Below are 13,354 nucleotides of genomic sequence, written 5' to 3'. Positions count from 1 at the left end.
CCAGGAGGGGTTGGTCTGTGGGGCTCAGCTGGGCTACCTCCTCTGGGTCTACATGGTGTCCCATCCTCCAGTGGGCTGGCCCAGGATTCTTCACATGGAAGTTTAGGGTTCCAAAGAGAAGCAAGACAGGAGAAGCGCACTCCAGGCATTTTTTAAGCCTGTGTTTGCATCAAGTTTGCAAATGTTCCATCAACCAAAGCAAGTCATGGTCAACCCAACAACAATATGAGGAGGTGGGAGGACTGCTCAAGGGCTGGATACACAGGGGCACGATTCACTGGGAGCCATTATTGTAATAACCCTCATAGCTGTGATCCAACCTGACTTTCAAGGGTTTGGGGTTCGGGAAAAGCAGCAACACAAGGATTACAGGTAAGCTTTCTTCTTTATACACTTCTATATGGGTATGTGCTGCTACTCTTATAATAGTAACATTCTGTTTAATAAATAGAACAGATATGATCCTAAAGAATATAATTTGTATATAGAAGCTTTAATACTATATATTATTTATTTTGAATAGCCTCATTAATGTAATGAGGCAATTATCATTTTATTTAAATACAGACTTTCACATGTTTAATTGATGTAACTGTTCTACCATAGAAGAAAAAATGTCCACTTTCCAAGATAAATGCATTTCCAATTTCATTGTGTAAGTCAAGGGGGAAATAGTGTTCAGGGTGTAGATAGTTGGGGGAAGAAACAGAACCAAGTCTTTTATTTTGGAGAAGACAACACATCAACACATGCAGCTCACGTATAGATACAGCTGTTTACAGGTGTCCTCGGTGGTATTTCTATTTTGCAGTGGTTGTGCCTATGAAGGGTCCTCAGATGAATCACAGAACAGACAGGCCAATTATTTTGGACACTTTTAAGAGATATTAGTTGCCACTGCTGCATAAACTCTAAGGAGGCCAAACTTACCTAATAAGTCACTCTGTCATTCAGACATTTAGCATGTTTTGGCTGGAGGCCAAACACTAGCTAATATTTGACACATGGGAGACTAAAGATCAAAGTCATATATTAAGATTCTCTGTACTCCTCCACTGTAAAATAATCTTTTTTTTTTATCCCCGGTAAGAGGGTGGGTGCCCAACACTTGGGTGGGGTCACTTTTAACTATTGCCTAAACCTCAGTCTCAGCACTGGTTCATAATCTATAAAATTCTAACACATCTATTGAACTCCATATACTAATGGATGCTGATAGCCCTAATTAAAAGAGACTTTTAAAATAAAGCAAAAAATACTTCAAGGTCCCTAGCCCACCCTGCTTTCTGTGATCATTAACTACACCATGTTTATAGAACTGACAGGCATACTGAGCCGCTGCTTTTATTTCATCAGATGGTAGAATGCAGAAAACATTTCGGCCCTGCTCGTAGCACCATATATGTATCTTTAAGGATATGTATATATGATGAAGTCTTTATTTTAAATGCCTGATATTGCTTTTCTTGTTACCTCTGCCTTATGAGAACTACTGCTGTGAACCTCATTACAGAAAGCCTGCAATTGCAGAACTGAAGTTTTTTCATATCACCATCATCATATTCCTGCAGCATCTCCTTTGTGCCCAGATGTATGTGACAGAGTATTTTTCTGCTCCGTAGAAAGTTGAGGGTAGAAAACCTTTTCTAATAAATATAGCACAAATCATGGACTTACTTGAAAAATATCCCCCCTTGTAGGCCAAAGCATTCCATCTACTCACACTGACTCCTAAAGTCCTAAACACCAACTAACCACGATTGAAGTAAAGGTTCTGAACGTATCCTCCCTCCCCATTCCTTGTTGTTTCTTACCTACTTCTGTCTAATGCTCCCTGCCAACCTTTTGGCTGCATGACTGCAATTTTTAATTTTCACCTTTGAGTTCTAGGCTGGGCCTAGAGATTTACCAGACCACTGGCTCATAAGGAGGAGTGGGGGGATTTCAGGAAGCCTTCACCCTAACTAGCTGCACTTGGAGATCAGAAAATGACTCTTGCGACTGTTAGTTTGAGGTCTCTGCTTCTCCAGCTGCATCCATACCAGCAAAATAACACAGTGTCTATAACCACCCTTGCTTCCATTCAGCTGCATTTCTGATTTAAGTGACACACAGATGCATATGATGGGCATTTTTTTTTTCTTTTTGCGGTACGCGGGCCTCTCACTGTTGTGGCCTCTCCCGTTGCGGAGCACAGGCTCTGGACGCGCAGGCTCAGCGGCCATGGCTCACGGGCCCAGCCGCTCCGCGGCATGTGGGATCTTCCCAGACCGGGGCACGAACCCGTGTCCCCTGCATCGGCAGGCGGACTCTCAACCACTGTGCCACTGGGGAAGCCCACATTTTTTTAATATTCTTTTCCATTATGGTTCATCACAGGATATTGAATATAGTTCCCTGTGCTATACAGTACAACCTTGTTGTTTTTCCTGAGAAATGTATTTTCCATCTCATAGTCTTTCAGTTAGGAAGCTAGAATACAGGCTGAGCAAGCTCATCTGCCTTGTCTGCCTTTGTGAGTGAAGAGGCCTGACTAGTTTCAAGGCCCAATACAATGTCTCAGCCCTTCAGCAGCAAACTCTCGAGGCAACCAGAATGCTCCCGTCTACCAGGGTGTGCCTCGTCCTTAGACATTGCTGGATACAGCCACCAATGCTGTGTATTGGGAAGCTTCTTCATCTGATGCATATTTTCTTTCGCTGTTTAATGTCCTGATTAAGAGAACAAGCTGGTTTTGATTCCCAAGGTCCTAGGCAGCCTTCTCTCTTATTATGTATTCGTATAGGAGTCCCGTCTCTCACCAGTCAGCTAGAGCTGCCTGGTGTGTGGCTTGCCAGAGAATATAAGTGCGGAGTTCCCCACTGGAGTCCGGCCAGTTGTTTTATTGCAGGAAGAGAGAGAGAGCAAAAGGTACAGAACAGGAAATTCCTGTCCGGCAGCATATGCACAGTCAGCCCAGGTCCCGGTGCTTTCACTCTGGGACGCACAGCACTGAGTCAGCAGCCATGTAGCCCAGGAATACTCCAGAACATTGGGTGGTTATGCTAGGCCCTCAGGGTCTTTCACGGACCCTGCAAAGTTCTTGGCTCTGTGAAATGAGGAACTGAGCAACTCCCACCCATTCCTACAGCTCCCAGGGTTTGTGCCCCTCAAGGTTTCGAGGATTTGCTTACCCAATCATTATTTTTCACCAGGCCAAATCCTCAATTTCAGGATTTGGCAAAAGCAGTCATTTTACCCTTTATGTTCAAGTTCAGGGAGGAAGGGGAAGGGTACCGCTGTTCCTCCCCTATAGCACTGATTAGAATTGTTTCTGTTGCTTTTTGTGAGAAGAGTAGTTTGATTTTCATAAATCATCTCCTGTTGATACTGTTGCTAGATAGATACTGAACATATAAATGGCTGTTACACTCCCATTTTAAAGATGTGGAAAATGACACTCAGGCAGATTAGGCAAATTACCTGAGGTCCCCAGAGACAAAAAGTGACAAGCACAGAATAAGAGTTCTGCAAATAATTTGGTTGTCATCAGTGTTTAGATCAATGACAAAATGCAATGTATAGTAATAAAGTTGTAGCAAACTTTTAGAAGGATGCAGAAATATTTATTTGATATAATTGCACTGCCTTGTGTGGGGTTCTGAAAAATGGGCTGGAAAATGATGGTTCCACATCCTTGGTCCTACCTCACCTACACAGGTACAGACTCTTCTTTCTGTAACAGGAATAAGAAAGCCCCAGCCTTCCAGCCTCATGAGATCAGTCCTGTTTGTTTCATCTCTGCCTACCTGTAGGTGCCAAAACACAGACGGACTTTCATGTCTTGCATCACAAATTCTTTTAAAAATAGATACGTTTGAAGATACAAATTCATGAAAGTAAGCTGCTTTTTTTTAATAAAGTGAAAAGTAATTTTCTTTACTTAGCAGAGGAGGAAATTGAGGATTTTCTTCATTGAAAATCAATAAAAATTTCAAAAACATCTGTATGTCTAATATTTCAATTAAAATGACAGAATTTAGAGGGATTACAGAAACACAAGGACGGTATCCAAAGTGGCTTTAGAAAGCTTTTTCCAGGCTGGGCTCATAAAGAGGCTATTAATGGAAAGACACCCACTTCTTTAGGTTGGAAAGGGCCAGTGGTTTCCTCTGATGTGCAATCCTAGTGCTTTGAGTGAGTTGTGGGGTAGGACGGTATGCATGATGATTCCTCAGTCTGTCTATCCTGAGTAACTCCCAGCAGTCAAGGGGCTAGAGCTGCCGCAACCTTACCCATCAATAGTCACATCCTCATCTCAGCTCATCCAGGCCCACGTGACTGGCGGAGCAGAGTGTGGTGGACAGTGGACGGTCGGGCATAGCAGGGAGCAGTGGGAATCAGCTGGGCCCTCCGAGTGGATGATTCCATCCTTCAGGCGTCCCAGGTGATGGAGGTTCTCCAGTCCCTGGGATGACTTCCCACAGTACATTCATTTAGCTAATACTTATCCAAGTGCCTGCTGTGTGCTAGTGTTTCCCCTGGGAACAGTACCAAATCCCTGCCCTCAAGAAGGTGACATTCTAGTGGGCATGATAAACAACAAACGCGGAAGCAAATATAGGTCAGGGTGCATGAGTGCTATGCATTTTGAAGCGCACAAGTTGAGGTCAGCATAGGGAATAAAGTGTGCCCTTGCGGACAGAATGTACACTAGCATTGGACTGATTTCATAGTTGCAGAGGGAGGACACAGAGTGGAAAGAACTTCATGGGTGGAAGGGGTAAGGCAATGTTGGCAGTAGAATTCTCAAGTAAATTAAAAAGTAGGGGTCTTCTCTTTGATGGGGATGCGTGGTATTTATCAAGGAGATGGGAGCCTAGGGGACTTTGGTAAGTGGGTGGCTTCCTATGTATACTGTGCCGCTTCATATGCAGCCCAAGGAGAGTTGGCTCATTCCCCCAAGCAGGGGTCTCTTTTCAGAGTATCTGCCCATGCAGCCAGCATGGGTCAGGTGGGAAGCAAGAACAGCCAGATGCAGCTTGGTCCATAGTTACCTGCTGCCCTCAAGGCTTTCCTTCCACGGATGCTTCATTTCCCCCTGGATAGAGGCAAGGGCATGAATGGCTGGGCAGGTTCTCAGTGGTGCAGGCATCACTCTCCATACTGAACACTCACCAGCAGGGGCCCCTTGTGTTGGCTATGGTCTTGGCTCGATGAGGCTGTAGGGTAGCTGAGCTGTGGCACCATGCTTCCATTCCCGCAAAGAGGGCTTTTTTTTTTTTTTTTTTTTTGTGGTACGCGGGCCTCTCACTGTTGCGGCCTCTCCCGTTGAGGAGCACAGGCTCCAGACGCGCAGGCTCAGCGGCCATAGCTCATGGGCCCAGCCGCTCCGCGGCATGTGGGATCTTCCCGGACCGGGGCACGAACCCGTGTCCCCTGCATCAGCAGGCAGACTCTCAACCACTGCGCCACCAGGGAAGCCCAGAGGTCTACTTCTGAAGGTTCTGGTCAGGAGTCACAAATGCTCTCTTACCCATAAATGAGGAACAGGCTCTTTCATTTTGGGAAGCCCCCACAGAAGGGGAAAGAGGCCCGTCCTGAAAGCAGGAGAAGCCAAGTCAGTCCTGCTGTCAGAGGTCTGACAGATGAGTCAGTGCGGTTTCTCTTAAAAGTTGTTTACTTAGAGGATTTGGAACATTTGGGTGACCTGAGAGTGTCAGGAAATAATACCCAAGGGCTTTGTAGCTTTCACTCTCCAGTGTTAATTCATCCCCCTGTAGCTGTCATGCAAGGAGATGGAACTTGGTGGACTACAGGCCATCACCTCCGCTCCCTGATGGGGCCAGTGGATGACAGTGTCAACTGCAACTTGGGGGGCTCTTGGGGGCTGGACATCATTCCTATGTAAAGAGGCCAGGAAGCCTCACATAACTCCCACACTGGGTTTCAAAGTTCCACAGGGGGACTAGCTGCCTTCCAGTTCCCCCGCCAAGTAGGAGACAAGACGTGGCCTCCCCCACTAACTGTGTGCTCTTTGCATCCATTGACAGCAGCGTCTATGGCAGAAAGCTGAGCTGCCGCCTATACTTGCTTCTGAACAGCAGGTAGTCACAGCAGTGGCATCGTGAGGGTTAGTGTACCCACAGAGACAGTGGTGGGATGGAGGACAGTTACTAGCATTGTGTCCTGGAGGAGCAGTGTTGGAATCAGACGCTGGGCAGGCACGCAGTGATGGCATCTCAGCAGAGTGGGTGCCACGGGGCAGAGCCCACGGAAAGCAAGGTATGGAGCAGGTGGCTTGGGCAGTGCTGCATCGTGAGAAGGGCTCGGGCTCTGGAGCCAAGGATGCCTTGGTTTGATACCTCAATCCTTATCTCGGGCAAGTATTTGAAGTTTTCTGTGCCTCTGTTTCTTGGTGTCCAAAATGGGGATGGTAATAATAGTTACCTCAGAGGGTCATGAGGGCCGTTACAGATGTTGTGTCATTAAGCTCACAACAGCCTATGAGGTAGGTTCTATTTCCCCCGTTTTCCATGGCGGGGGGGTGGGCAGGCAACAGGGGCTCAGGAAGTTGAAGCACTTTAACCAGTAGTCGTACATCTAATGATTGTCAGAACCAGAATTCGAACTTGATTCCAAAGTCCAGATTATCTCTGGGAAGTGGGTGCTTTGAGCATTTCCATTGTCCTTGCCGTCTGGGAGCATTGCGTTCATGTTCCTCAGGGCCCATCCCGAGCTTCCCCCCATGTCTCCGGCTGCCTGCAGCGGGGTCTGCAGGATTTCAGGGCAGCTGGTCTTTGCTCCGCACTCAAAGGCTCCCTGTTCTCTACAGGTTGATTCACAGCCCTGACTGCTCAGTAGAGCTTTCCAAAAACAAAAAGCAATGCACAGGCCCACTCCAGACCAATAAAATCAGAATCTCGAGGGTGGTGCCTGGGCTCAGTATTTTTCAAAAGCTCTCAGTGCTTCACGTGCAGGCAGGGTGAGAACTACCCCTCCGTAGCTCCTTTAGTGAGCTCATCCACTCATGCTCCAGTTACCACTGGAAACAGGAAAAAGTCTCGGCTCAGCCTAGATCTTTCTCTGGAGTTCTAGACTTTGACCTGCCTACCGGGTATCTCCCCTGTGGCCCACAGGCAGCTGATCAGAACCGAATCAGTAATCTTCTCTCTCAGGCTTGCTCCTCTCCCTGCCCTTCTTATTTCAGGGAATGGCACTAGAATTTAGGACATCGCCAAAGCCAGAAAGCTGGCGGGCATCCTTGACCTCTTTCGCCCCCTTCCATCACACCTGCGTGCAATCTGTCAACCTGCTAAAACGCCGTCTTCTCTCACCTCCCAGCTGAAGCAGGCCTCATCGTGGACCTGCCAGTAGGTCTCCCTGCCTCTAGTCTCTTTCTCGACTTCCTTCAATGTCTCCTCCGCCTTTAAGGCACACAGAGTCCTTCGTGATGTGCCCCTGCCATCTCTCCACCTGGCTGTCCCACCCACCTCACCACAGCCTGTGCTCCCTTCCAGTCTGTTTGCAGCTCTTGGAAAGTACCTGGGTCTCTTTGGTCTCTTGCCTTTGCACGCACGGCTCCCTAAGGGGAAATGGCCTTAACATTCCACTCTCACCTGATCAGCTCTAAACCATCGCACAGCTCACCCCAGTGGTCCCCTCCTCTGAGACAGCCTTGTTACATTGTGGCTCTGTGTGCCCAGAGCACCTCATGCTTACTTTGATCACAGCTGTCTTAAAAGTCCACTGTAACTATCACTTCACTGTAATTCCTATACACCTAGGAGCTCCTTGAAGCAGGGACCATACCTTTTTTTCTCTTTATTCTCAGCACATAGTAGAGACTCAAAAATATTTGTGGATGGAACAGTGTTTATTCCAGAATTTCTATATAGGAAGCGCTTAGGGGTATCAGTCTGATTGGAAGAAGGGCCTAGGGGATTTACCCTGAAACCACATTTTCAATGAACATTTAATGTTGTTTTTGTCTAGTATTTGAAGTTACCAATCTTGAAAAATAATGATTTCTAAAAATTATTTTATCCATACTTTGCACAAGATTGAGAAAAATACCAGTTTTCCACATTTAAGAATGTTGTTTTAATTGGGGTGACTTGGGTGGTGGAAAACAAAGATTTGGGGACCACTGAAGCATTCTCATCCCTGCACCCCCAAGCCCTTTGGAAGGAAGAGAGGGAGAGGGATGCAAGGAGGAGCAGACTAAAGGGTGGACCATGAACTGCTTTGAGTTATAATAGTTGCTTGTGTTGTTTTGTTGGCAATAATGTGTTAGGAGCGGACGCTTTAGCAGTAGACGCAGTCAGATGCCTTCTGACCATCCCATTACCGCCCTTCCCATGACCTATAGTCTGTTTTCACAAGTTGAATAAATGATCAACATTTTCCTTTTAAAAAAAGCATTAACTCATTTTTCTCTCTTTTAAATACTAGCATCGCCTATAAATAAGTAAAATTAGATTTTATTGACCCTATACACAAGTGTTGTGGATAATTCATAGTATTCAGTACAGATTTCTGAAGCATCAGTCATCACTGAAGACCCACATGATGCTGTTCTCTCTTTGGTAGTTACCTTGTTTTTGGAGTTTTGGAAGCGGCGCCAGGCAGAACTTGAGTACGAATGGGACACGGTCGAGTTACAGCAGGAAGAACAAGCCCGGCCAGAATATGAGGCACGGTGTACGCATGTGGTGATAAATGAGATCACTCAGGTAAAGAGTATGTTATCTAGATGCAATTCAGTCTGTGTATTGCAGGGGTTCTCAACCTTGACTGCACACTGGAATCACGGAGTAGGGGCGGGCGCTTAAAAAATATTGACGCCTGGCTTCTGTTGCTATATACTCTGATGGTACTCAGTGGCCTGGGGTGCCTTCTGGCACAGGAATTTTTTAAGCTGCTCTGGTGATTTTTCATGTACAGCCAAAGTGAAGGAGCACTGCTAAGAACAGTAGGCAGAGGCGATAAATGTGGTCCCTTCTTTCATAATAACAATAAACATGAAAAAAATTAAAAACCTCTGACATAAGTGTATAAGAAAAGATGCGTTGATTTGTGTCCTTTCACAGTACCAATAAAAATTAGACTCTATGACATAGATGTAGAAGGAAAGACATTGGTTTTCATAGTTGATTCTCAGTGTTTCACATGGTCCTTCATTATCACAGCCACCTTTTCATCGTAGACCAGCTCCTTTGCCTTGCACGACGCCTCGGTCACTGCTCCCCCTTCTGGTTGGTACGTGCACAGAGTAGGGTGACTCTTATCCTAAAATCAGAGAAAGGATGAAGAAGGGAAACATCTGTTGAGGCCAAACTATATTCAGGCCCCATGCTAGGCATTTAATCTAATTGGAAAGGTAAATTTGCTGCTGTTACTGCTGCTGCAGAATTAAAAAATAAAACTATATAATGTCTTTGTATAAACATTCCGAAGCCAGTGAAAGACAATTTTTTTAAATCATCTGCATTATTGCCTCTTTCCATCAACACAGAAAATCTGGAGCTAATTGTACTTGTAGTCATCAGCATAAGGACAGTAGGTTTTAAATATGAATAACTCTTGGAAAGAAAATGCTTTTATCAAAAGCATCTGAAAATGTCTCCAACCATAGACTTTATAAATTGACTCACAGATTTACAGAATGTTGGCAGTAAAAGGGTCTGGAGGGAGCAGTTCAACCTCCTCATTTTATAAATGGAAAAAAATGAGGTTCAGTTACCCAACAGAAAGCGACATTTGTCTTTTACAATGTAACAAGTTTTAAATAATCCCCATTATGAATCGTTCCCATTGTTTAGGACGGAAGATGGGGGTCAAAGCATGTGTTGGTAAAAGATTGTACATAATGAAAGCTGAAACTTAGACAAAATCAGATGTTCATAACGTTTTTGAATACTGAAAAACAAAAGCTTATGTTATTGGCAACATACTGAAGAAAAGACATTTTAGAAATTTAAATCTGTCCATTTTAAATTTAAAATTGCCAACTAATAAGTTAAATTTCCCTTGTAACATTGCTTGTTAAAAAATTGAGGATGAAGGTTCATTTCTCCTTATCATTCTTTCTCATCTTACCTTGATTGAGAACACATCCTCAGTGTCTAGAGAGGCCAGCAGTGTGGTGGTGAGGCCTTGGGAACAAAACTGCCTGAATTCACATCTGAACACAGCAAGTTACTAGCTGAGTGATCTTGGACAACTTGTTAGGTTCTCTGTGCCGTAGTTTCCCCAGCTATGACACAGGAATAAGAAAGTTGCTTCCTCATATGATTGTGGTAAGGATTGATTGAGTTAATAGATAGAACCTACTTAGAATAGCACCTGGCAGAGAGTAAATGCCATGTCCTTGTTTGCAGCTATAATCACACTGTTGATTTCATTTCTAGAAAAATCTACATATATTCATATAAACTATAAAATGGAAACTCTAAAACTTCACAGTTATACCTAATATACCTAAAGGTCAACCAGAAAACACACATTGGCTCCCTAGTACTTGCAGACATCTGTGAAACTTTCTGTCCTGCACAGACTCTGGGTTCTCACTGCAGTCACTTCTAAAATCTAAGACAAGCTCGAGAATGGTATTGTCAGATACCCAGACTCCTGAACTCAGATCGTGGCAGATAAACAGTTTATTATTCACATTTGCATTTTCAAAAACTATTACGAAAATGAACACTGAACACGTTTTGCTGTATGTATGTCTGAAATTGTTAACAAGCAAACATGCAAGTATGAGTAAGGAGTCTGTGTCTGAAAACTAATTGTTTTTAAAATTAAGCCTAGGATTCAGTGACCAATTAGGAGAAAAATCATTTCGTTGGAGGAATCCCTTGATTGACTAAACTTCTTTTTTTTTTTTTTTTTAATTAGGAAGAAGAGCGTATTCCCTTCACCACCTGGGGAAAGTGTATACGTATAACCCTCTGTGCGAGTGCTGTCTTTTTCTGGGTAAGAATCTGCCACAGATTTTTCTACTGTCTAATTTTATATGTTGAGAAAACTGAAAGTCGAGCTGGAAACTGTAGTTTCATAGAGAAGATTGTTTCCAGAGAACAGCTCAGCCACCACATGGAGCAACTCTCAAGGTTTCACAATATCTTCTGCTGCCCGTGGCTCGTCGAGCTCCTTTCACCTCGTTTGTTTAAATCAGATCTGTGGTTCAGGATTTTCAAGTTTCTGATGAAGAGACCAGATGGGAGGCATCAAGAATTCTAAAATTGCCAAGAGTAACAACTAATATAAAACGTCTAGGAATAACCGTAACAAAAAGATAATAGGAGCTATTAAAAAAAACATAAAAACTACTGAAAGACATAAAAGAGGCCTTAAACAAATGATTCTAGATAAAAAGACAATGTTTCTAAAATATCAGAACTTATGAAATTAGTTTTGGGTTTATTATGAATAAAATCATATTAGTAATATAATAAGTAATGTAATGAGAGTTTTATTAGCTCAAGAACAGCCAGCTTAGAGAACAGGACATGAAGCCCAGATTTGGACTCACTAATAATTTAATATATGAAAAGGAAGGCATTATAAATCAGAGAGATAAGTAAAGATCATTCAATAAATGGTAATGGAACACTCGTTAGCTATTTGGGAAAAAAGAAAAGATTGAAATCATGCTATGAACCACATAGTGTGATAAATTCCAGAAACATTAAAAAACATTTTAAAAAGTAATACCATGAAAAACTAGAAATAAATCTTGATGAATATGCAATCTCTAGATGTGGAAGAAGTTTCAGAGGAAAGTATTTAAAGATTTCCATACATCAAAAGTGTCCTAAGTTTAAACAAAACACCAGAGGAAATATTTGTTAACAAAAAGGGCAAAGGGCTAATTCCTTCAGTACGGAAAGACTTCAGAGCACTTCTAAGACAACAGCAAAAATCTCAGGAGCTGAGAAGGCAGAGAAGATGAATACACATTCAGAAAGGGACAAAATATTGTGGCAGATGTCAAACCTCAGTGGTAATTAAATCAGTGCACATTACAGTGAAATACAATTTTTCACCTGTCAAGTGATAAGCCTCTGTGTTTGTAAGGCTGAAGTGTCATAGTACTCCCATACCTGTGCTGTTGGACTTTTACGCTGCGCCAGCCTTCTTAGAAAGCAGCCTGGCAGCACATGTCAGAAGTCAGAAATATTCATATGCTTTAATCCACTAAGCCAGCTTTTAAAAACTTTTAATCAGGAAGTATTTCAAAATGGCAAGTAAAAGTCAGACATATATATATATATACACACACACACATATATTATACATATATAATATTTTTGTTTATATATAAATGTTATATAAATATTAATTATACATACTATATTTATATATATAAAACCTCAGCCAAAATGTCCTCCTTCCAACCCTTCATACAGTAGAATATTGTGCAGCCATGAAAAAGTATGTCCACGAAAATATTTTATGACATGTAAAAATGTCATGATTATGATAGGCTTAAGAATAAAATTAATATGTGAAATATTTTTATATGAAAACAATGCATAGTTCTGAAGGAATTACACCTATGTATAGATGCATTTTTTTCCTATTTTTATTCTTCATTTTGATAGTTGGAGTCTTTCAATTGTAGGTGACAGAAAATCAATCTCCAATTGGTTTAAACAACAACCAAAAAATGGGGATGGGTGAGATTTCTTGGTTCCTGTAACTGAAAATCTCATGTCTGAGGTATGACTTCAGTCAAGAATAGATACTGTAGCCCAGATGATGTCAAGGCTGGTTTTGTTCTGTCTTCACTCTGTGTCCAGTGGTGTCCCAGCATGGTGCTTCTAGGCATCCCTCATGGGTGCAAGATGGCTGCAGCTTTCCAGATCTCACATCACATCCAAGCCAAGAAAGGTCTCTTTTAGCAGCATCCCCTGTTGACAGAGGAAGCTCGTCTTTCACATGGGCATACCTCCTCACATCTTGGTGGCTCTTTTTTTTTTTTTTTTTTTTTTTTGCGGTACGCGGGCCTCTCACTGCTGTGGCCTCTCCCATTGCGGAGCACAGGTTCCGGACGCGCAGGCTCAGCGGCCATGGCTCACGGGCCCAGCCGCTCCGCAGCATGTGGGATCTTCCCGGACCGGGGCACGAACCCGCGTCCCCTGCATCGGCAGGCGGACTCTCAACCACTGCGCTACCAGGGAAGCCCCTTGGTGGTTCTTAATAGGTTATTTGCCAATCCTTGAATCAGGTGCTGAGGCCAATAGGATGAGACACCTGTTTGTCTCAAACCAATTGGGATCTACATCTGGAGCCCTGGGGAGGGTGGGGCAGTCGAGCCCAAACCACTAGACTAAAAATAGAAGGGAGATTATTTACCCTAAAGCAA

General features: G+C 43.4%; 1 protein-coding gene across 3 annotated transcripts in view; it reads left to right on the top strand.

Moving 5' to 3' along the window:
* The window catches only part of ANO6 (anoctamin 6), a 200,561-nt gene that overhangs the window by 150,610 nt on the left and 36,597 nt on the right, over positions 1-13,354 (top strand). For all 3 annotated transcript variants that reach the window (XM_019934579.3, XM_019934577.3, XM_019934578.3), the window contains 2 exons: positions 8,572-8,714; positions 10,882-10,959. In XM_019934579.3, the coding sequence (XP_019790138.1) occupies positions 8,572-8,714; positions 10,882-10,959 (221 nt within the window). The remainder of the gene's footprint in view (positions 1-8,571; positions 8,715-10,881; positions 10,960-13,354) is intronic.

Source organism: Tursiops truncatus, chromosome 11, assembly GCF_011762595.2.
Source record: "Tursiops truncatus isolate mTurTru1 chromosome 11, mTurTru1.mat.Y, whole genome shotgun sequence".
Taxonomy (NCBI): domain Eukaryota; kingdom Metazoa; phylum Chordata; class Mammalia; order Artiodactyla; family Delphinidae; genus Tursiops; species Tursiops truncatus.
Note: the sequence above shows the minus strand (reverse complement) of the source record. Positions and strands in the feature narration are given on the sequence as shown.